Consider the following 23265-nt stretch of genomic DNA (forward strand, 5'->3'; position numbering starts at 1 on the left):
CTTGACCCACATAGATTGCAACATAGTGGCCATGTTTAGGCAGAATATCCTTGGATCCTTAACCCATTGCTGGGTAGTCCTATTGGTTTAGCCAGGCACAGATCATTGACAGAAAAAGGATTCTGCTCATTACAGCAGTGACCCTACCCATCACAAACAATAGAACATTTCCTAGCACACTTACCAGCTAGCCTGAAAACAATTGACCCTGTCTAACAATTCACATTAAAGAGGGTCAATCACTCGGTTTTGACAGCTCCCAGTCAGCAGCTCTCTGCTCTGCCTCCTCCTCGCTCACTGAAGCGCTCGGTTGTAGAGGGATGGGGAGTGGGGAGCTGGGTGTCAGTCCAGGCATCTGGCGGATCCCGACTCTGTGGTCGTGATGACGCGGTGCCTGGACCAACATCTGTGATGTCAGCAGAGAGCGGACTTCAGACTGTTTTCTGGTGAAAATGGGTCACGGGAATGCAGAACGTGATTCATAGGAGATGTACAGCCAAATGAGCTTTGGCTGTACATCTACTTTAGGCCCCTTTCACACTAGCGGACCGTTCAGATACACCTGTCAGTTTTTCAGGCGGATCTGAATGGATGCCCCATGTATGTCTATGGGGCATCGGATGTCAGCGGTGACATGTCCGCTGACATCCGATCTGATCTGGTCCGTCAAATCTGTACGGATGGAAACTCTATTTTCCATCTGTCCATCGGATCAGATGAGAACGGACAGGCGGTCCGTTCCTATCCGATTCCCCCATAGATAACAGCGGGGCCCTGACAGCTCCGTCTCCGCACACAGCGCAGAGACAGAGCTGCCATCCGCCTACTCAGTGGGGAATCGGCGGATCGATCCCCGGCTGAGAAAAACGGAGTCCGCCGACGGACTCCCATGTGTGAAAGGGGCCTTAAGGTCAGGTTTGCCTGAAGGAGTCCCATCCTCTTAAAGGAACAGGAACGCATTGGACACAAAGCAAGAACACAATGGCAGCTGAAGGCATCCAGTGTGTCCCCCACGCCAAATCCAGCCAACATGCTGTACATATATAAGTGGCAACCACCCCAATCTATAACTAGCCTTTGCAGTAAGGTACATACGGAAGGGCTTTGCACATCACAATTAAAAAAATTCCAAGTGCACTTACCAGCCAGCCTGCAAAAAAATAAATAAAAACAAATCGACCCTGTCTAAAAATTCACATTAAAAATAAGGATTTAGTTGCACACATTTGCAAATATATGTGAAAGTTGTAATGCCCCATCAATGCACCTCTGTATACTGCAGCCCTAACTATATAGTTTTGGATCCTGCCCACCTGGTCGTACCCACGACAAGTGTCTGCAGTGCAGGAAAAAGTAGAATCTGGCCAGGTATAATTTACTAAATGAACAAAGTTTGTCAGCACATTCCAATCTCCTTATAAAAGCTGACTTTATTAGAATGGATGTTGCAAGTAATATTTTCCTTTTTTGTATGACTCTGTCCTTAGTCATCATTTGCACAGATTAAATAAACTCATCAGGTGAAAAGGCCAGCCACCTAACCCTCAGGCACAATAAAATCCTGGGAAAATATAGAGAGGGTTAACATCATGATAAAAAATGAACAGACATACAACCAGAAACTGAAGTACACTGAAAAATGTTAACGAAACCTACATCAAATTCCAGACACGCCTGGAATTTCCATCTTTTTTTTTTTTTTTTTGCTGCTAAGGTGTGTCTGGAATTTGACGCTTCTTACTTAATTATAGATTTGTTTTTTCTTCTATTATATAATATGATTTTTTTTTTTTTTTGTAGATTGCTATTGGACCAGATTATTTTATGATAAATATTGTTATATAGGTAACATTCATTATTATACTCTGGTTGTGCATCTGCTTGTTTTAGATCAGTTTCCCTTTGCTTGCCTTTATCCAGTCCTTAGGGCATTATTCCACCCATTGACACCAACAATGGGGTTCTATTCCTCCCACTGGCATCAACAATTGGGCACTGTTCATCTCTCTAATAACATCACAAAGCACTATTCCTTCTACTAATACCAATATCAGGGCACTATTCTTTCTACTAAAACCAATAATGGGGCATTTTCTACACCCACTGCCCAGTCCACCCAAAGTCTGGGGGACAGAAAATTGGGTTTAGAAAGTTTTTGGAGACCCTTGCTTTAGTTCATAGTGTTGATCCTCTTTCATAACATGCTTTCCAGGTATGTTTTTTTTTTTTGCCTGAAGGTAATAGTTAGGCATGTTCACCTGCTGTATTCACTTTATCTATTTGAATGTGTGTTATATGGTATCGCTAAAACTGGCCATACACTGACCAGATTTCGATCAGTCTGTGGGCTCCCCTATTCGACAGAACTTGATTGCTTGATTTTTTAATCAGTCTGTCGAAGGGGCAGCTGCAGATGAGCATATTCTGCAGTAGGGGTGGGGGGTTATTTCTCCATCCACCTCTTCTGTATGCATGAAGGACTCTGTTAGCTTCTGAAAAAAATATAAACGTGTATAACCAGCTTAAGAACAAGTTTGTCCTAATCATGGAATAAAGTAAGGGCTGCTGGGAATGCACTATGAAGCGTACTTCCAGCACCAATGTTGGTGTGCATTTGCGCTGTGCCTCAAAAGAAGACCCACCTCCATGACGCCGGTAACAACAGGTTAAGAAGTCTGATAGTGTACATGATGTGATTGATGCAAAACTCAGATTAGTAAAATAGATTGTTCTGCATCCTGACACTTTTTTTGGACATTTAGGCGTCATTCACACAACCAAATAGGCCATGAAGCAACAAGTACCTTGCAGAAAACTGCAGTCTGTACAAAGCAATGACAAGCTGACAGTAGTCACAGCTGTCTGCGGCTGCCCGTCGTTGTTTGGAAGTAATCGCACAGGGGATATATACTTGCTGTTAGGGACATATGATCATTTCACATCAATCACGTCCAATTCTGTACACTATCAGGCTTATTACATAAAGCAGATAAGGAGCAAAGTAAAAAGGGTGCATTCATACATACCTGTGAATACATGGGAGAACCCCAGCGGGTATTCCCACAATTGGCTACGAGTAGGCAGCCCCATTGAAAGCAATAGGAGGCTGCCGACTCTCGCAGCTAATCATGCTTACTTGCATGTAATCTGTCATGCTGTGGTCACATGTGAGCGATCAGCCTTGGACACAGGCAGTCTGCCTCCAGGGCTGATCCTTTGCATGTGATCGTAACATGACAGATTACATAGGAGTGGGCGCAATTAGCTGCGAAAGCTAGTAGTCTCCCATTGCTTCCAGTAGGGCTGCCTACTCGCAGCTAATCTGAGGAACCCATGCTGGGGTTCTCCCATTGTAATCCCAGGCAAGGGGCATTTACAGGTGTGAATGTACCCTAATGCTTGTGTACATACGGACAGAAGATTGACCAAAAATGGTCAGTATGGCGATGCCTGTGAGCGCTGATCATTGTGTTCTGGTGAGGGGCAGTCCCTCTGTGCGGGGAGATTCCCGCACTAACATCCGATGTGTTAGTTTGGTGATCTTGTACCTTTTTTTTCCATTCAGCCTGTTGGGTTGAACGCAACAAAATTCCCATTAGTACCCAGCATATAAGGCTTTACTAGATTACAAATTGGAATCCTTTTCCTTACTATGCAAAGAGTCAAGTGAAGTGATTCTTATCTAATAATGCTGTGGGTTAGATACACAGGACTAGATAAGATTAGTGACACTATACAAGCTATTGTATATGCTAAATTACAAACATTATTTTTCCTCTACAATATTTCTGATAAGGCTCATATTAACCTGAAGATTCTAGCCATAAGCTCCCGCTGTTTCCAACAGTGTACTTCTATTTCCATCATCTTTTCCTTGATTGACCTGCATTGTTTAAAACTTGCTAAAGCGTGCTAAGTTTATATGATACATCTAACCCATTTGTTTTATTTAGACGGTGAAATTTTTAGCTTTGGAAAGCAGCCGTGGAAGGAGAATTCACAGGAAGTGCCCTGCAGCACTCCATTGTTGGAGAAGACATTGTGTGGTCAACATGTAATATGTGTTGCTGCAGGAAGTTATCACTGTGGCGCTGTAACGGACAATGGAATGGTGTTTATGTGGGGTGAAAATACAGCTGGACAATGTGCAATTGCCAACTGCCCATCAATATCGGAGCCCATGCCAGTCACTATAACTGATCAGGAATGTACCCCTCCTCTGTGGGTACGGGTTATACAGCTGTCCTGTGGGGAAGAACATACTCTCGCCTTGTCTGTCAGTAGAGAGATCTGGGCCTGGGGCAGTGGCTGCCAGCTTGGATTAATAACCTCAACGTTTCCTGTGACCAAGCCTCAAAAAGTGGAACATCTTTCGGGCCGTAGAGTTCTTCAGGTAGTGTGTGGAGCATTTCACAGCTTGGCTCTGGTGCAATGCCCTCTTGCTCGAGATGTGAAGAGTGTGCCGGAGAGATGCAACCATTGCAGAGAACTGTTAATCACTATGACGGAAAAAGAGGACCATGTCATTATTTCTGATGCCCACTGCTGTCCATTAGGAGTAATGTTGGCAGAATCCCAACCTGACAAAAGAACTAGTCTGTCTTCTTTGAGCTCTGGGCTTAAAGGAACAGAGCCTAGTTTAGGCTCTTTGGAGACACAGGATGGCAGTAAACAAAGTCCAAAACAAGCAGAGTCTGAAACCGAGATTGGCACTGATGTGGCCAGTATTTGTGAAAGTGATATTGATGTGACTTTCGACAAGCCAATATGTGAAAGCACCTTACTGTCGAACACTGAAACCGCTAATGTGGATTCCTCTCTAAACAATACCACTTTAGAGTATGCACAGGTAAGATTTTGTACAGAATAATTAGCCTTTTCTTATGTTGTACCATGATGTGTTACTTTTTAATTTTTAATTTTTTTAACAAGCTGAAGATCGCAGATGTTTTTAAATGTTTTTATGTATCGTATATGGTCTGCCTATCATACATTAAAGCAGATGTGAGAAAACAATTCAAATATCTCATCAAGGACTGTCCCCATACAATTGTAGAAATTGGTTATTAGGTGAAGTTGAGTAATAAATCATTTTCTAACACAATAAGGAAAAATGGAATTCAGCTGGGAAAAAAAACAGCCATACATGGATCGAAATTCAGCCGCTTCAGCAGATATCAGACACATTTCAGTCCATGTATGGGCAGGGAGGTTGTACAGAAGTTGATCTACATGTGGAAGCATTCTCCAACCAGCTGTGCCAGATCTTGTGACACTTGTTTGGACAACCTCTGAATATATAGGACTTGTTTTTGTAAGGTAGGGTAGCATTAAGCGCTGTGATCCATTGCTGGACAGTCAGGGGTGTCTTCCTGAGCAAGACCCTTGCAATCAACATTCTGCCCATGGAAAGAGACTCCTGAAAGAAGATATGAAGGTGTTGTCCTCCTCCGAGGTAGAGAGAAGGCCTAATAGACATTGCTTTGGGCAGAGGGTCAGGGGGGAGCCCATTTGATTGTGTAAAAATGTAACCATTTGCGTCCAATACCCCTGAATACAAGGGCAGGACAATAGTAAAGGGTTAACCACATGTAGGGCATGCTGAGTTGTGGTTTGGTCGGTACTTAGAAAGACTGATAGGTGTTGAGTAGGATCTATGTAGAATATAAAGGGTGAGTGAGACAATCGGAGAGTTTGGGAGACACTAATTTGCAGGTATCTATGACCTCATCCCAGTCCTCATCCACTATTTTCCCTATATCTGCACCCCAACGTGATTTTAATTGGTAGGCCTGTGTAGTTACAGCAGGCAGCATTAGACTGTTATAGAATGTAGAGATTAATTTCTTGGGATCTTGGCCAGTAATCACCTCAAACAGGTGAAGGGAGTCCCCAAACTGAGTGCTGATCACATGACAAAGTTGTAAATATCTACGCAGAGGAGAACTAAATCACTCCACTAAGCTCACCCTACGGTTACTTTATAATGCTTCCTGTACACTGTTCACTCTGATTTCCAAAGGCTCTTTTTTTGTCCATTTTTAATGCATATTGTTAGATTTGCCTGCATATTATTGCCGATACTCAAGTGTTGTACATTCAACATCCTTACACTGTATGACGTTGTCACCATCTACGTTGCTTGTTGCACTATTGTTTGTATATCTTTCTCTCTTTATATATTAAAGAGCTCGTTGTGATTAAAAAAATATATATATATTACTCAAGGTAGCCAACTCTGAGAGGACTATAGCAGGTGCGGTGTAATGCAATGCTCTGGTTGACCACCTTGCAGGGCAGCTGCTTGGCTCTGGACCCGGAAGCTAGTGGGGATCAATGTAGTAGTGGTGCCTACTCAATAATTTCCAGCTTCCAGAGGGATCCCACAGGTACAGTGCCTTGCAAAAGTATTCGGCCCCCTTGAACTTTGCGACCTTTTGCCACATTTCAGGCTTCAAACATAAAGATATAAAACTGTAATTTTTTGTGAAGGAAACAACAAGTGGGACACAATCCATGAAGTGGAACGAAATTTATTGGATATTTCAAACTTTGTTAACAAAAAACTGAAAAATTGGGCGTGCAAAATTATTCAGCCCCTTTACTTTCAGTGCAGCAAACTCTCTCCAGAAGTTCAGTGAGGATCTCTGAATGATTCAATGTTGACCTAAATGACTAATGATGATAAATAGAATTCACCTGTGTGTAATCAAGTCTCCGTATAAATGTACCTGCACTGTGATCGTCTCAGAGGTCCGTTTAAAGCGCAGGGAGCATCATGAAGAACAAGGAACACACCAGGCAGGTCCAAGATACTGTTGTGGAGAAGTTTAAAGCTGGATTTGGATACAAAAAGATTTCCCAAGCTTTAAACATCGCAAAGAGCACTGTGCAAGCGATAATATTGAAATGGAAGGAGTATCAGACCACTGCAAATCTACGAAGACCTGGCCGTCCCTCTAAACTTTCACCTCATACAAGGAGAAGACTGATCAGAGATGCAGCCAAGAGGCCCATGATCACTCTGGATGAACTGCAGAGATCTACAGCTGAGGTGGGAGACTCTGTCCATAGGACAACAATCAGTCGTATACTGCACAAATCTGGCCTTTATTGAAGAGTGGCAAGAAGAAAGCCATTTCTTAAAGATATCCATAAAAATCATTGTTTAAAGTTTGCCACAAGCCACCTGGGAGACACACCAAACATGTGGAAGAAGGTGCTCTGGTCAGATGAAACCAAAATCAAACTTTTTGGCAACAATGCAAAACGTTATGTTTGGCGTAAAAGCAACACAGCTCATCACCCTGAACACACCATCCCCACTGTCAAACATGGTGGTGGCAGCATCATGGTTTGGGCCTGCTTTTCTTCAGCAGGGACAGGGAAGATGGTTAAAATTGATGGGAAGATGGATGGAGCCAAATACAGGACCATTCTGGAAGAAAACCTGATGGAGTCTGCAAAAGACCTGAGACTGGGAAGGAGATTTGTCTTCCAACAAGACAATGATCCAAAACATAAAGCAAATTCTTCAATGGAATGGTTCACAAATAAACATATCCAGGTGTTAGAATGGCCAATTCAAAGTCCAGACCTGAATCCAATCGAGAATCTGTGGAAAGAACTGAAAACTGCTGTTCACAAACGCTCTCCATCCAACCTCACTGAGCTCGAGCTGTTTTGCAAGGAGGAATGGGCAAAAATTTCAGTCTCTCGATGTGCAAAACTGATAGAGACATACCCCAAGCAACTTACAGCTGTAATCGCAGCAAAAGGGGGCACTACAAAGTATTAACTTAAGGGGGCTGAATAATTTTGCCCACCCAATTTTTCAGTTTTTTATTTGTTAAAAAAGTTTGAAATATCGAATAAATTTCGTTCCACTTCATGATTGTGTCCCACTTGTTGATTCTTCACAAAAAATTACAGTTTTACTTTTATATCTTTATGTTTGAAGCCTGAAATGTGGCAAAAGGTCGAAAAGTTCAAGGGGGCCGAATACTTTCGCAAGGCACTGTATATACCTAGTTATATTGGTCCAAGCCAGGAAAAAGGTAACTATGTTAAAATATCTATTCCTGGATATCTCCTTTAACTGCCTCCCGCCGGGCCTATAGACAAATGATGGGCAAATGGGAGCACTGCTGTTTTGGGTGGACATCATATGACATCCTCCCATTCACGCACCTCATGCGAGCCCTAGGGCCTGTATTGCAATGTGTTCTGTCACTAATGACAAATGATTGTACCGGGGCAGCCCCAGTACTATGTGATCGCTGTGACCAATCACCATGATCACGTGACAGTTGTACACAATGAATGGCTTCTATTCGTAGCCATTCATTGTGTATTGTTGTGATGATCTCTGTGCTTGGTCACAGTAATCACATGGTACAAAGAGGATCGATCACTGTGCACCTGTACCATATAATAGCTGTGGCAGCTATTACAATAGATGGCTATGAGTGAATGGATGCCATTCAAAAAAATGATTGCTTATAACAGTGATCATCACTGTTATAAGCAATCCAACTTTAAAAAAATTAATAATCATGGTAACTTCCTTGGAGTAGTACATTATCACTATGGTAACACTGCACTGCTATGGTCACTCAGAGGTCACTCCACCAAATGTTATACAGTGGGGGGCTTACCGGACAATTATAACCCTGTTTAACCACTTGCCGACCGCCGCACGACTATCTACGTCGGCGGTCAGCCCCTCACAGGCAAACTAACGTAGGGCTACGTTGCTTGCTTGTGAGGGTCTAGGGAGCGAGCGCGCACCCCCGGAGGCGCGCTCCCGCGTGGTCACGGACCCCCCCGCGCGTGTGACCAGCGGACCCGATGTCCGCCGGCCACTCGGCGATCGGCGGGGGAGAGGGAGAATGTCAGGCAGCTTGTGTAAACAAACTGCCTGTCATTCTCCTCGCTGCAAAGACACTGATAAAACGGATCTGGTATGTAGATCCGTTGATCAGTGTCCTTACAGCTAGAGCCACAGCCAATCACAGTAGAAACCACGCCCCTAGGGACACACACAGCCCCTCCCTTCCAAATAAAGTTAACCCCTTCACTACCAGTGTATTTTTACAGTAACAGTGCATATGTATAGCACTGATTACTGTAGAAATGTCACTGGTAACCCCAAAAGTGTCAAAAATGTCAGTCAAGGGTCCGATCTGTCCGCCGCAATGTCGCAGTACCGCAAAAAAAATCGCAGATCGCCGCCATTACGCGTTAAAAAAAAAACAACAAAAATGACAAAAATCTTTCCCTTTGTTAGTAAACGCGATAACTTTTGCGCAAACCAATCAAAATACGCTTTTTGTGATTTTTTTTACCAAACATAGGTAGCATAAAACAAATTGGCCGAAAATTTTTAAAAATTTAGATTTTTACATTTTTTTTGGGGGGAATTTCATATAAAAAAATGTGAAAAATATTGCTATTTTTGCAAAATTGACGCTCTTTTTTTGTTTATAGCGCGTGATCAAAAAATCGCACAGGTGATCAAATACCACCAAAAGAAAGCTCTGTTTGTGGGAAAAAAAGGACGTCAAATTCGTTTAGGTACAGCGTCGCACGACCGCGCAATTGTGCGTTAAATTCACGCAGTGCCGAATCGCAAAATACCCCCTGGTCGGAATGGGGGTAAAATCTTCCGGGGCTTAAGTGGTTAAGGTGTTCATTATGGGCCTTAATAAATGTAATAAAACATCAGTTGTAGCCGTATTCCTATTGTGGAAATAAATGGACCCTCTATACCAGTGATGGCAAGCCATGGCACCCTAGATGTTTTGGAACTACATTTCCCATGATGCTAATGCACTCTGCAGTGTAGTTGAGCATCATGGGAAATGTATTTCCGAAACATCTGAGGTGCCAAAGTTTGCAATCACTGCTCTATACACTCCTGTCTGGTGCAAGCATAGCCATCTCCAGTCCAATCTCCAGTACAATTGGCCGGTTTCACTTGTCACATTTTAGATATAGATGGAATAAACACAGAGGCCATAGCGTACTCCCATTTTTGACCAAAATATTTAATATAAAATCATGTACTTACAAATAGATGCAGCATACAGGCATATGTGTTGCAGCCAGAGCAAACAGTTCCAATACCCAAAATGGCCCATCCGTCTGGTAAGCCCCCCACTGTATCACGTTTGGTAGAGTGACCTCCCCTTGGGCATTTTCTAGATACTTCTTTACACTCTCTCTTTTAGTGACATCTCAACATATGATTTTGTGGACTGTGGTTCTTCATTGCCTAATATCATACTTGCAATCACCTTTTACCACTCAATCCTATAGACTTTTTGATTTATTGTATATTAATTTATGAATTGGTTGATGCCTTTATTTTTAGTATTGTTTATCTCCTTGTTTATTTTGAATTTATAAAACTTAAATGCACTAGATATTTTGACATGAGATGTTTTTTTCCATTGCATATATAGCACTTTATCGGTTATATCCTTTGGAGTTTCAAATGCACAAAGAACTTGTTATGGTATAGCTTTTAGTACTGCACTCTTTTTATCCTATTTTTACATACTTCACTAGAGTATTGTGCTAGTAGCCTTTTTCTAGATTCAGCCCTTAGAATGAAAAATATTTTCTTTGCTTTTCATGAGACCAAATGTTGCGGTGAATACGATAGGGCTGACCACTGAGCAAGATGTAATCTTCCCTAGCAACCTTGTCTAGGGCAGGAAAGGTGTCCTTGGAAACCTCCAAGAAGCTCAGTGTGTTAGAGCCAGAGATTACCCAGGACAACTATGACACCACCCTGGTGAGTGAGAGTATACAGTGTCTTTATAAATTATCCATACACCTTGAAATTTTCCATATTTTGTCATGTTACAACCAAAAATGTAAATGTATATTATTGGGATTTTATGTGATAGACCAACACAAAGTGGCACATAAGTGTGAAGTGGAAAGAAAATGATAAATTGTTTTAAAACATTTTTAAAAATGAATACCTTAAAAGTGTGGCGTGCATTTGTATTCAGCCCCCTTTAGCTCTTGTTAATATTGAACGCAGCTTTAAATATGTGTGACTTCATCTTAACTCGCATAATTTCAAAGTCGCATTTCTGTCCGACTTTGGGGGTTACTTGAAAGACATCTGTGCGGTTTCATGCACAGATGTCTATTGAAGTCGCCCCCGAAGTCGCCAAAAATAATGCAGGAACTCCTTCTGGAAATCCGTGCTGCGCCGCAAAGTCGGCGTCGCACTGATTGGGACGGTGCCTTTGGCAGCGATAGGCTGTGATTTGCTAGCAGTTTGAAATCAAATTGCATAACAAATCGCGCCAATGTGAACAGGGGCTTACTCTGATACCCCTAACTAAAATCTAGCAGAACCAATTGCCTTCAGAAGTCACCTAATTAGTAAATAGTGTCCACCTGTGTGTAATTTAATCTCAGTATGAATACTGCTGTTCTGTGAAGCCTTCTGAGGTTTTTTTAGAGAACATTGGGCTACGTTCACATCTTGGCGTTGCTGTTTACAGGCGTTTTTTCAGGCGTTTTACAGGCGTTTTTACAGGCGTTTTTGTGCAGGCGTTTTTAGGTTGACTAGTAACGGAAAAAAATAAAAACGCCTGTAATCTGCCCAAAAAGAAGCTCATGTACTTTTTTGAGTGTTGGGCGTTTTGCTTAAAACGTCAAAACGCTCAGATGTGAACAGGGGCCATTGAAATGAAAAGGATTTGTCTTGTTGGGCATTTTTTGAGCTGATCCTAGAGCAGAAAAACTCCCCGAAAATGCCCCAAAACGCCTACATGTGAACTTAGCCTTAGTGAACAAACCGCATCATGAAGGCGAAGGAACACATAGGACAGGTCAGGGATAGAGTTGTGGAGAAGTTTAAAGCAGTCTTAAGGTATAAAAAAATATCCTAAGCTTTAAACTTCCTACGGAGCACTGTTCAATCCATCATCCGAAAATGGAAAGCGTATGGCACAACTGCAAACCTACCAAGACATGGCCGTCCACCTAAACTGACAGGCCAGGCAAGGAGAGCATTAGAGAAGCAGCCAAGAGGCCCAAGGTAACTCTGGAGGAGCTGCAGAGATCCACATTCAGGTGGGAGAATCTGTCTACAAGACAACTATTAGTCGTTCACTTCACAAATCTGGCCTTTTTGGAAGAGTGGTAAGAAGAAATCCATTGTTGAAAGAAAGCCATAAAATGTCCTGATTTCAGTTTACGAGAAGCCTTGTGGGGGACAAAGAAAATATGTGGAAAAGGGTGCTCTGGTCAAATGAGACCAAGATAAAACTTTTTGGCCTAAAAGCAAAACTCTGTGTGTCTTGAAAAACTAACACTGTACGTCACCCTAAACACACTATCCCCACCTTGAAACATGGTGGTGGCAGCATCATATTGTGGGAATGCTTTCCTTCAGCAGGAATAGGGAAGCTGGTCAGAGTTGTTGGAAAGATAGATGGAGCCAAATGCAGGGCAATCTTCGAAAAAAACCTGTTTAAGAGTCTGCAAAAAACTTGAGACTGAAGCAGAAGTTCACCTTCCTGCAGGACAATGATCCCAAACATACAGCCAGAGCTACAATGTAATGGTTTTGATCAAAGCATATTCATGTGTTAGAATGGCCCAGTCAAAGTCCTGACCTAAATCCAATTGAGAAGCTGTGGCAAGACTTTGAAAATTGCTGTTACCAGACGCTCTCTATCCAATCTGACAGAGCTTGAGCTATTTTGCAAAGCAGAATGGGTAAAAATGTAATTCTCTAGATGTGCAAAGCTGGTAGAGACATACCCAAAATACTTACAGCTGTAATTGCAGCCAAACGTGGTTCTACAAAGTATTGACTTAGGGGGGCTGAATATAAATGCACGCCACACTTTTCGGATATTCATTTTTTTTTAAATTTTGAAAACAGTTTTTCATTTTCCTTCCACTTTGCAATTATGTGCCACTTTGTGTTGGTCTATCACAAAAAATCACAATAAAATACATTTACAATTTTGGTTGTAAGTAACATGAAAAAAATTGTAAAATTTCAAGGTGTATAAATACTTTTTCAAGGCACTGTATATTTGAAAATGTGTGCAAATGAAACTCCTAGTTTCAACACGAACTGTTGGACAGAAGTCCATTCCCAAGCCTGATCTAGTAACAGCCAAGCGGGGAGACACCAAGTTGTAGGCAGGATCATAGTAAAGGACAGGCAGAGGTCAGCAATGAGTGGGCAGTGAGGTACAAATTCACTGGGCAGAAGTGTAGTCAGTAGTCCAGGCCAACATCGGTAACAGATAATCATAAGCAGACAAGGGTGATCCGAAACCAGATCAAGCGGAAGTGGGATAGGTAACGGAATCAGAATAAATATCAGGATCAAGGACACAGGAGCAAAACTAAAGACAATTCAGCAAGGAGCTTGTGCAGAGTTCAGGTTCAAACAGCCCTCATGCGCAAGCTCATATTTGTATCTAATGATGCACGTGCAGTTAGAATTCTGATGGTTGTCACGATGTTCCTGACAAGTATATTGTTTATGACTTTTGATTGGCATGAGAATACGAGCGCTGGTGGACCTAAGGGTCAACATGAGATATTGGCTGAAGCTAGAAGGAGCGGTAACCAAAGTGATGGAAGACGTGATAAACAATTGGACATGATTGGTGGTAATCCTGGAAAATATGTGGTTGCTGAACAATTACAGAGGAGGTAACCAGTGCAGTAGAGGTAGGCCCCTACAAGATCAGGAGGTGGTTGGAGCAAAGTATTTTCAAAGTCCAGGAGACTCCTAAGGTGTGAGAGTCCGCAGTTTATTTCTTTAAAAATGTTTGGAAACGTGACCCCTTCTGAGTTAAATAAATATAAAGGGTTGGTCTAGAGCAGTGGTCTCCAAACTATGGCCGGCGGCCAGATGTGGCTCTCTGCTTGCTTTTATCCGGCCCGGGGCACTATTTTCATGCACTGACACCAATGAAGAGGCAGACTACCTCCCAATGACACTAACGTTGGAGCACAATTCCTCTCACCAACACCAATGATGGGGCACTATTCCTCCCACTGATACCAAATTTGAGGTATTGTTAATTCCCAATGGAGTCGACCTTTTCTACTCCTAATAGTCACATTCCGGCCCCTCTTAAATCTGAAGGACCGTAAACTGGTTATTTGTTTAAAGAGTTCAGAGACCTCTGGTTCTAGAGCAAATATTCTCAACTAGCATTCCCCCAGAGGTTACTCTGGGTTCCTTGAACAGTGGTTGGCTGCCCTCCCCATCTGATGGTGCAGGCATAGTTCTGGGGCAATGCCATTAGACAGAGCCAGCATCATGACACCACTGATCTTTTTTTTGTTTAGCTGTCTGTAAGATTTGCATTCATTGACCTCCAGTGAAAGGATGGTATTCTTCCCACTGACCACTAATGTAAAGGGCATTTTTTTCCCACTTACCTCTGATAATTTGGTTTTAACAGGGGTTCCCCAAGACCTGAAAATCGTTTTAAGGGTTTCTTCAGGATGAAAAGGTTTAGAGGCTGGTGTAGAGGAAATTGAAGGAGAACTTTGTAAACTGAATAGTACCAGAAACTTAAAGCACAGGAGTATCCCTCATGTTCAGAAATGTAAAAAGATTGGTAAATTCCCCAATGGTTGAATGGCTGGTGTAATCCCAGGAAAAACAAAAGCAGATGGTGATGTGGAAGCACACCAGTAAAAGGTGTGGGGTGTCTAAGTCTGAGTAACATGGGGACACAGGGAAGGTCACCTAACAAGACAGGAAGTAGAGTTTCTCTTTGATGACACAATTTGATGTCAGACAAGATTGGGCCCATGTGGGTGACAGCTGACATAAAGATACTAAAATTAGGGATTTATGCTTCTGTTCTGCTCTTGAAACAGAGGAAGGTAAGATATGTGACAAGGCTTCGCCTTGCACCAGTGTAGAGAGGATTTGGTGTCCCCAAATAAATATATGTACATAAATACTTGAAAATAAATGTACAATATAGTAATATAAATAATGCGTTCATAGGCAAAACTGGTCGACCATTATTATATTGTTATAGATGAATTGTGTAATTCCTCCTGAAGAAGCGGTTCTTACTGCGAAACATGTAGAGGACTCAACACATCTCTAAAGAGTAACCACATCTCATTAACAAACAACAGCCTGGATTACTAAGAATGCTTTGTCAAGTTTTTTAATTTGTATACTTTTTCTTCATGGACACGTGTCTCTGTTTTTCTCTATGGATCAATAAAACTGAATAGGTTTTAAATGTTTCATTGTTATCCTTGAGTACCGAGATAGTCCATTCAGTCCTTTGTTAGGGTCACACGAGGGCTGCCCCTGAACAATTTCTTCTCAGTAGAATATTGGGTGGGGTGAAGTTTTCAACTCTAGGTTAATGTTTTTGCAGCAGCCAGCACCTGCTGATTGTGCAGGTGTGCACAGGCCATATGTGATGGAATGTGAGTAGAGTTCAGGACTCCACCTGGGAGACAGAAGGCCCCTGCCCAGAGATTAGGGTGTGGGCCACTGCAGCAAGGGGCTGTGAGGTATGCAGAGTATGTATGTGAGCAGAGTGGTGTTGTGAAACAATCTGAAGGAACAGACAATAGGCCTGAGGCCTGAGCAGGGAGAATCAGGAGGGCTAACACTGTTTTGCTTTTTTGTGGAAGTGATGTTGGAAACCCCTCTGTGGGGAATCGTGGTGTAAAGTATGTTTTTTTTTTAATAAAAGTGGGCGAACCAAGCCCTGAGTCAAAGGTTTTGTGAGTGCTCAAACCTGGTCCATTGAGGAGTTAGGCAAATAAATGTAGAGGGCATGTTACTTGAAATTGTACTGGTTGATGTGTACACCGCTAAATTTTCAATAAATTGTTTTGAAAAAAAAAAAATAAATGTAAAGGGCATAATAAACTAAAATGTATGTAAAGGTATTTTTCTACGTCTTTAAAGTGGAGTTCCAGGCTAGAATGCAACAAGGTCTGAAACAATAGAGCACCCCACACCCCCTAGTTTTTGGATATCTATTTTGTTTTTTAGTCTTTTTGGTACCTTTTTGTGTTCATTTTCAGCTGGACTTTGTGCTACCTCTCCGCATCGAGGTGCATAATTTCTGCGATTGCATTGGCCCTCCTCCTTCCCTCCTGCTGCCTTCTGGGACCTGTGTGTGTCCCAGAAGATGATGGGACCATTCAGAAAGGGCAGTGCGCATGAAGGCTTCACTACCGGTTTCCCTTACTAGCAATGACAGGCGCCTGTACCGAAGCCGATGGACTGATCGGCTTGGGGTGCCGACATTGTGGGAACCCTGTACTGGTAAGTGTCCTTTATACTAAAAGTTAGCAGCTACAGTATTTGTAGCTGCTGACTTTTACATTTTTTTTTTCTTTTAATACAGGCTGGAATTCCACTTTAATGAAGCTGGATCTCTACTGAATTCTCTTTTTCCATTCACTAATGTAAGGTGGACATTCTTCCCACTGATCACCAACATAAGGGGCTTCCTTCCCACTGACCTCTGATGAATGACATTTCAGAAGGTGTTTCTGAAGACTTGAAAATTATTTAAAGGGTTCCTAGGGGATAAAAAGTTTGAAAAGGGTTAATAACAGTTAAGTGTCGGCATATTTAAAGGGCAGAACGGGCAGCTGATTTGGGCCTTAGCCTCCGAACCATGCATATATACCCAATCTGAACCTGCAAACATTATATTGTATCTCCTTTCACAGCCCCACTTCACAGGAAAACGTTTTCATTTGTCCAAAGATGGGCTCTAAGCCCCCATTCACACCGGCTGCATCTTTGAAATTGTGCTACTTCAGCGCAATTGCAAAGCCGCACATGAATGCGATTTGCACTGCCAATTTTATTGCAACTTCATTTAACAGAAGTCTATGCAATTCGCAATGAAATCAGTAAAAAGTAGTGCAGGAACCTTTTCATAATCGCTGTGACGAGAGGTGCCGCGATATGAACTGTTCTATTGCTGACAAGCAGGTCGACTTGTTGTGCAATTTGAAACTGTTAAATCACATGACAAGTCGCACCAGTGCGAACGAGGGCTAAGGTCCATGAGATTTTGCACCTGTGTTGTCTTTCAAACACATGAGCATGGCAAGAGCCTTAAAACAAATCCACAAATTCTTATTTTGTTCTTAAAGTCACCCATTGTATAACCTTTAAATCATGTACACACAATATACTGTATGTGTCTTTATCATTTGTGCAGTTTGCATTTTCTTCGATCGATCCGTCGATCCCCGCTGAGCCGACGGATGACAGCTCCGTCTCCGCTTTCAGTGCGGAGAAGGAGGTGTCACAGCCCCCGCTGCTCTCTATGGGGGATCGGATGAGAGCGGACCGCCTGTCCGCTCTCATCCGATCCGATCCCTGAACGGATGGAAAAATAGGGTTTCCATCCGTCCAAATTTCACGGACAGGATTGGATACGGATGGCAGCGGGTGTCAGCTGACATCCGCTGCCCCATAGAGCTGCATGGAGGATCCGATCAGATCCGCCTAAAAAACTGACAGGCGGATCTGATTGGATCGCCCGTGTGAAAGAGCCCAATGGGTTTTTATTTTTTTATTATATAAACAAAAAAAAGACTAAACATTTAGAGAAAAAAAAAAAACTATACTAAAGCCGGAGATCAGCAACATATCCTGAGCTCAGTAACTGTGATAGTGTGGTGGGCAATCTGACACTAGACACTGGGTGGAAACTGACTAACTGCCGCGGACTTCACCAGTGACACTAATACAATGAGATTCGTGATAATACTGTACTAATGACACTGGCTGGGAAGGGGTTAACATTTTGGGTAATCAAGGGGTAAATGTGTGCCTAACAAGTGCTTGTGTAATGTGTGCTGTTTTTCACTAAATATCTGTTTCTTCTCCCTGCTTTGCAGGGAGAAGAAACAGAGCAATTGTCCTCTCTGTACAAAGTCCTGAGTTAATTGTCAACACAGAGCTCTGGGCTGTGATTGGACACAGCCAATCAGCAGGTCTCGGCCATGAATCATTGACCGGGACCTGCTAACAAACTCCTGCTTTGTACAATTATAGCAGGAGTTTGTGGGGGGCATGAACGCCCTGTACCCGGAAGAGGCCATCGATGAACAGGTACATCACTGTGCCCATACGGGCCACCCGTCCCACCACTACTTGCTGGCAGGTGGTCCACAAGTGGTTAAAATAGCACCAACATCACTTACAGCCTTTTACAGTTTATATTGACTCATTTATATTGGTTCTTGCCCTAGGGGACCCAACAGAAAAAAGGCCCTAACCTCTTTTTAACAAGGACTTTCACATAGGGATGTGTTGAGTTTGTGGATGAAAACCAGAACTCTCAGGGAAAAACTCTTCAATCCAGGGGATAACACACCTCTGTTGTGCAAATTGTGATGGAAATTGAACCCATTGCAAGACCACAGCACTATCAAGTGAGCCATTGTCCCAGATATTTTTGCGTGTCAGCCTGTGTGGTATATAAGAAAAGGCATTCCCAGAGTAGAGACCCATTCTATTTAATTGGTAAACAAATAAATTGCATAAGCGTATTGACATTTCTAGATCGTACCTCAATGTTTGCCTGTAAGCACAGATGGCTGGGGGAAGATTTCCAGGAGTACCAAAGTTCCTAGTAATTCTTATCCCCAAAGGAACAAGACAAAAACTCTTACTAAAGCAATCTAAATTTCAATGCAATATTAGTGGTTTGAAGCATTTGTCAAATGCGTAAAAATCCCACCCGATGGATCTCTCCATTGGACTTCCACATATTAATGTGGAAGTCCTGGAAAAACATTATTTTTTTTTTTTCTTTTTCATAGTGTGGTACAGGATTAGAACCTGACCTAGTTGCTTGGACTGTGTTTCAGTAAAAAAAACGGGTGTCCAGTCCTGTGAGGTTTGCTACACTACTACGGTAGGAGTGAATGGTGAGATCCCTGAGTTAGGTGGTTGTTAGTATGCCATTTGCCCTTCTATCCTGGGGAGGTCTAATTGCCAATTTTGTCTGGGATGGGTTTGGTGATGAGAATTATAGATCCAGATTGTTCCACAGCAGGTGTAGGACCAATCCACCTGGGCATATTTTATATGATAGTGCTAGGGTTTTGTTTAGTTTTTTTTAGTATTTTTTGTTGCTGTTAGCTTTATGTTCATTTTCTCTCATAAGAATAATGTTGTCACTTGTTGGGCCCCTTGGGGTAGTGGTGAAACAAAATGAAAATTTTGGTGCCGAAACCAAAAATTCAGTACTATTCAGTTTCATGCACTTGGCCAAAACCGAAAATGGCAGTTTTTAAAAAAATATATATATTTTTATATATAATTGTATTCTATTCGACTTTTTAATTAATATCCTGAATTTAAATTAACCACTTGCCGACCGCCGCACGACTATTTACTGCGGCGGTCAGCCCCTCACAGGCAGAGCGACGTAGTACTACGTCGCTAGCCTGTGAGGGTCTAGGGAGTGAGCGCGCGTGCTCCCGAGTGGTCACCGACCCCCCCGCGCGTGTGACCGGCGGACCCGATCGTCGGTGGAGAGGGAGAAAGGCAGGCGGCTAATGTAAACAAGCCGCCTGTCATTCTCCCCGGTGTATGAATGGTGATCATACGGTTCTACTATGTAGAACCGTTGATCACTGTTCATACATCCCAAGCCACAGCCAATCACAGTTAGAATCACGCCCCTAGGGACACACATAGCCCCTCCCTCTCAAAAAAAAAGTTAACCCCCTTCACTGCCAGTGTAATTTTACAGTAACAGTGCATATGTATAGCACTGATTACTGTAGAAATGTCACTGGTAACCCCAAAAGTGTCAAAAATGTCAGTCAAGGGTCCGATCTGTCCGCCGCAATGTCGCAGTCCCGCAAAAAAAATCGCAGATCGCCGCCATTGCGCGTTAAAAAAAAAAATGACAAAAATCTTTCCCTTAGTTAGTAAACGCGATAACTTTTGCGCAAACCAATCAAAATACGCTTTTTGAGATTTTTTTTACCAAACATATGTAGCATAAAACAAATTGGCCGAAAATGTTAAAAAACTTTGATTTTTACATTTTTTTGGGGGGGGAATTTCATATAAAAAAATGTGAAAAATATTGTTATTTTTGCAAAATTTACACTCTTTTTTTTTGTTTATAGCGCAGGATCAAAAAATCGCACAGGTGATCAAATACCACCAAAAGAAAGCTCTGTTTGTGGGAAAAAAAGGACGTCAAATTTGTTTGGGTACAGCGTCGCACGACCGCACAATTGTCCGTTAAAGTCACGCAGTGCCGAATCACAAAATAGGCCCTGGTCAGGAAGGGGGTAAAATCTTCCGGGGCTTAAGTGGTTAATATAAATTTATTGTCAGACATTATCTACACCGTTAGTGCACAAAAAGCTAAAAAAAAAAAAAATGCATCCCTTTTAATTCCATGTATGTCTTCACACTGGTCCATTGCACTTCTATAGTGGTGTTAAAAATCCTTCCGTTAAAAAAACTGCACCAAAAAAAACCTCCCCTTTTGAAATTCATTGAAAGTTCAGCAAGAACACATCTATCTGTTGCATTTTTTATGTGGTATTTGAGTCGCATGACCTATGAAAAACACACCATAAGCGCGGTAAAATCGTGTGCTTTTTCAGTGCCATTATTAGCACCTTTTTTTCTATCTAAACCGCCAATAACCCTATTTTCTGCCGAAATTTCGGTGCATCACTACTTTGGGGGCTTGACTCCCCGGACATTTCTCTGATGGCTTGCTGATACTAACTTTAATATGTTTCACTTGTTATACGCCTTGTTCTTGAGGTTAGTTGTAGGGATGTAACGATATCGTATCGTCGTGGTCGTGTCTCGATATCGTCGTGGTTGGGTTACAATATTAAAAGGACAGGTGTCCGTCAAAAAGCAAGAGGAATAAACGCAGTCCCGCGGAACAAATCATTGTTAACTACATAGACCAGAGTTTAAAGCGGTTGTAAACCCTATAAAAAAAAAAAAATTAAAAAAAAAAAACCTGCAAGACAAAGGCATAATGAGCTAGTATGCATCGCATACTAGCCCATTATGTTTAACTTACCTTAAAACGAAGCCCCGACACGGACCCCCGGACATCGATGCGGGCGCTGCCATGATCCCTCGTCGTCTCTTCCGGGTTCGGCGGCTCCGGCGCGCTGATTGGCCGGAAGAGACGGCTCCAGCGCGCTGATTGGCCGGAGCCGCGATAACGTCACTCCCGCGCATGCGCGCGGGAGTGATTTTTCCGGCAAGCTCCCGGCAAGTTAATTGAAGGTCCCCCCGGACCTTCAGAGCGCATGCGCCGCTCGCGCGAGCGGCTGCATGCACGGTAAATATCTCCTAAACCGTGCCGGTTTAGGAGATATTATTTGTACCTACAGGTAAGCCTTATTATAGGCTTACCTGTAGGTAAAAGTGTCAAAAAGCAGGATACAACCGCTTTAAGGATTTTTTTTTACTGTTGTTTTTTTTTTTTTTTTTTTCTTGCAATGTAGATATTTTGATCTTTCTGATGAAAAACGTGAACATAAGCTAAATGATAGGTCAGTGTTTTTTTTAAAGGCTTTTTGACTGACTATTTTATTTAAGTTTAAGTTATGTTCCTAAATACCAGTTTTAAAAGGCTGCCTTTATTTGCCTTGCACATTTAAACCTGACTTAACTTGATCTTTGTTTGCACTTAAGGCTCCGTTCACATGTAGGCGTTTTAGGGCGTTTTTGGGGAGTTTTTCTGCTCTAGGATCAGCTCTCAAAACGCCCAACAAGACAAATCCTATTCATTTCAATGGCCCCTGTTCACATCTGAGCGTTTTGACGCTTTGAGCAAAACGCCCAACGCTCAAAAAAGTACATGAGCTTCTTTTTGGGCAGATTACAGGCGTTTTCCATTGGTCTCTATTCAATCTAAAAACGCCTGCACAAAAATCGCGGTAAAATCGCGGTAAAAACGCTCGAAAAACGCTACACTCAGGTGTGAATGTAGCCTAAAGGGAATTGCCTATTGTTTGTTTACAATTGTTCTAGCTGCTTCTTAACTTGAACATTGCACAGAAGAATCAGTTATGCAACCAAATATTACTATACAGAATATTGATGTTCCTGACTACAACTTGCACTTTAAAAGCACTATGTGATCAGTGTTTTATGTTGTCATGGATCCATAAATACAACAATAAATTGCCTGTTGACTGGCAAAAGCAGAATAAATGTCGGTATTTTTTCGCTATTATCATCACAAACACTATCATGAGCTATTTAACAATACCGTGAGCTTTTCCACAATATCGCAATAAATATCGTACCGTGAGGTCAAAATCGAAATTGTATCGTACCGTTAGATTTTGATATCGTTACATCCCTAATTAGTTGGTTTCTATATGTCTGTGGAAAACTTTATATGTTTTGCAATTTTTTTCAATAAAAATTTAATTATGGGGAAAAAAAATATTAGAACCCGTGGCAGGTTTTACTGCTATGCGGAGCTCCAATCGTTTATTTTCTCTCACTTTTGTTCTAGTTACGATTTCACCAGTCTAAAAGTGAAAATATCCAACAGGGATAGAGACAGCAACAATGTTTTTTTTTTTTTTTTTTTTTTTTTTTTTTTTTTAATATTTCAAGAAAGGGAAGGCTAGTTCCCCTGTAGGCTTCTTATTGCTGTCAGTGACGATATTCCCTTATTGTTTTGTCCCTATGATAGTGAGAGAAAAATCTCTAAAATGCTACCCTGGATTTGATTTAAAAATGGTGTGTTATTTCTGTTTTTAATAATTCATCATATTCCTTCTTTTGATCTAGGCCCAGGACGGTATGCTGAACGAATTAAGTGACTGTTTTCTCAGTCCTGCTACTACTTCAACATCAGCCCTCAACAGCCTAGTAGTGTCCTGTGCATCAGCTGTGGGCTTTCGAGTGGTAGCCACGTGTGAAGCTGGAGCTTTGTCGCTCAAGAAGGTGATGAACTTTTATTCTGGAACTCTGGGGGATGCCGAGGCTCAGTCTGCTATTGCCTCCGCTACACAGGAAGGGTTGAAGGACAGCCGAGAAGAACAAGTGAAACTGGAGTCCATGCAAGGCAAGAAAAGCTCCAGTTTGGTGGATATTCGAGAGGAGGAAGCAGAAGCTGGAAACAGAAGACTTTCCCTGCCAGGGTTGCTTTCTCAAGGTAATCTTTATTTTTTAATGTGTTAAAGTTCCTAGGCTTTGTATACAATACTATGAAGTCACCATGGATA

The 23265-nt window shown here is 42.1% G+C and overlaps 1 protein-coding gene across 1 annotated transcript in view; it reads left to right on the forward strand.

Moving 5' to 3' along the window:
* Nucleotides 1-23265, forward strand: part of ALS2 (alsin Rho guanine nucleotide exchange factor ALS2) — a 150934-nt gene that overhangs the window by 36961 nt on the left and 90708 nt on the right. The window contains exons 4-5 of the mRNA XM_082260374.1: nucleotides 3954-4849; nucleotides 22829-23195. Coding sequence (XP_082116500.1) covers nucleotides 3954-4849; nucleotides 22829-23195 — 1263 coding nt within the window. The remainder of the gene's footprint in view (nucleotides 1-3953; nucleotides 4850-22828; nucleotides 23196-23265) is intronic.

Source organism: Pelophylax lessonae (genome assembly GCF_965119305.1).
Source record: "Pelophylax lessonae genome assembly, chromosome: 6".
Classification (NCBI taxonomy): domain Eukaryota; kingdom Metazoa; phylum Chordata; class Amphibia; order Anura; family Ranidae; genus Pelophylax; species Pelophylax lessonae.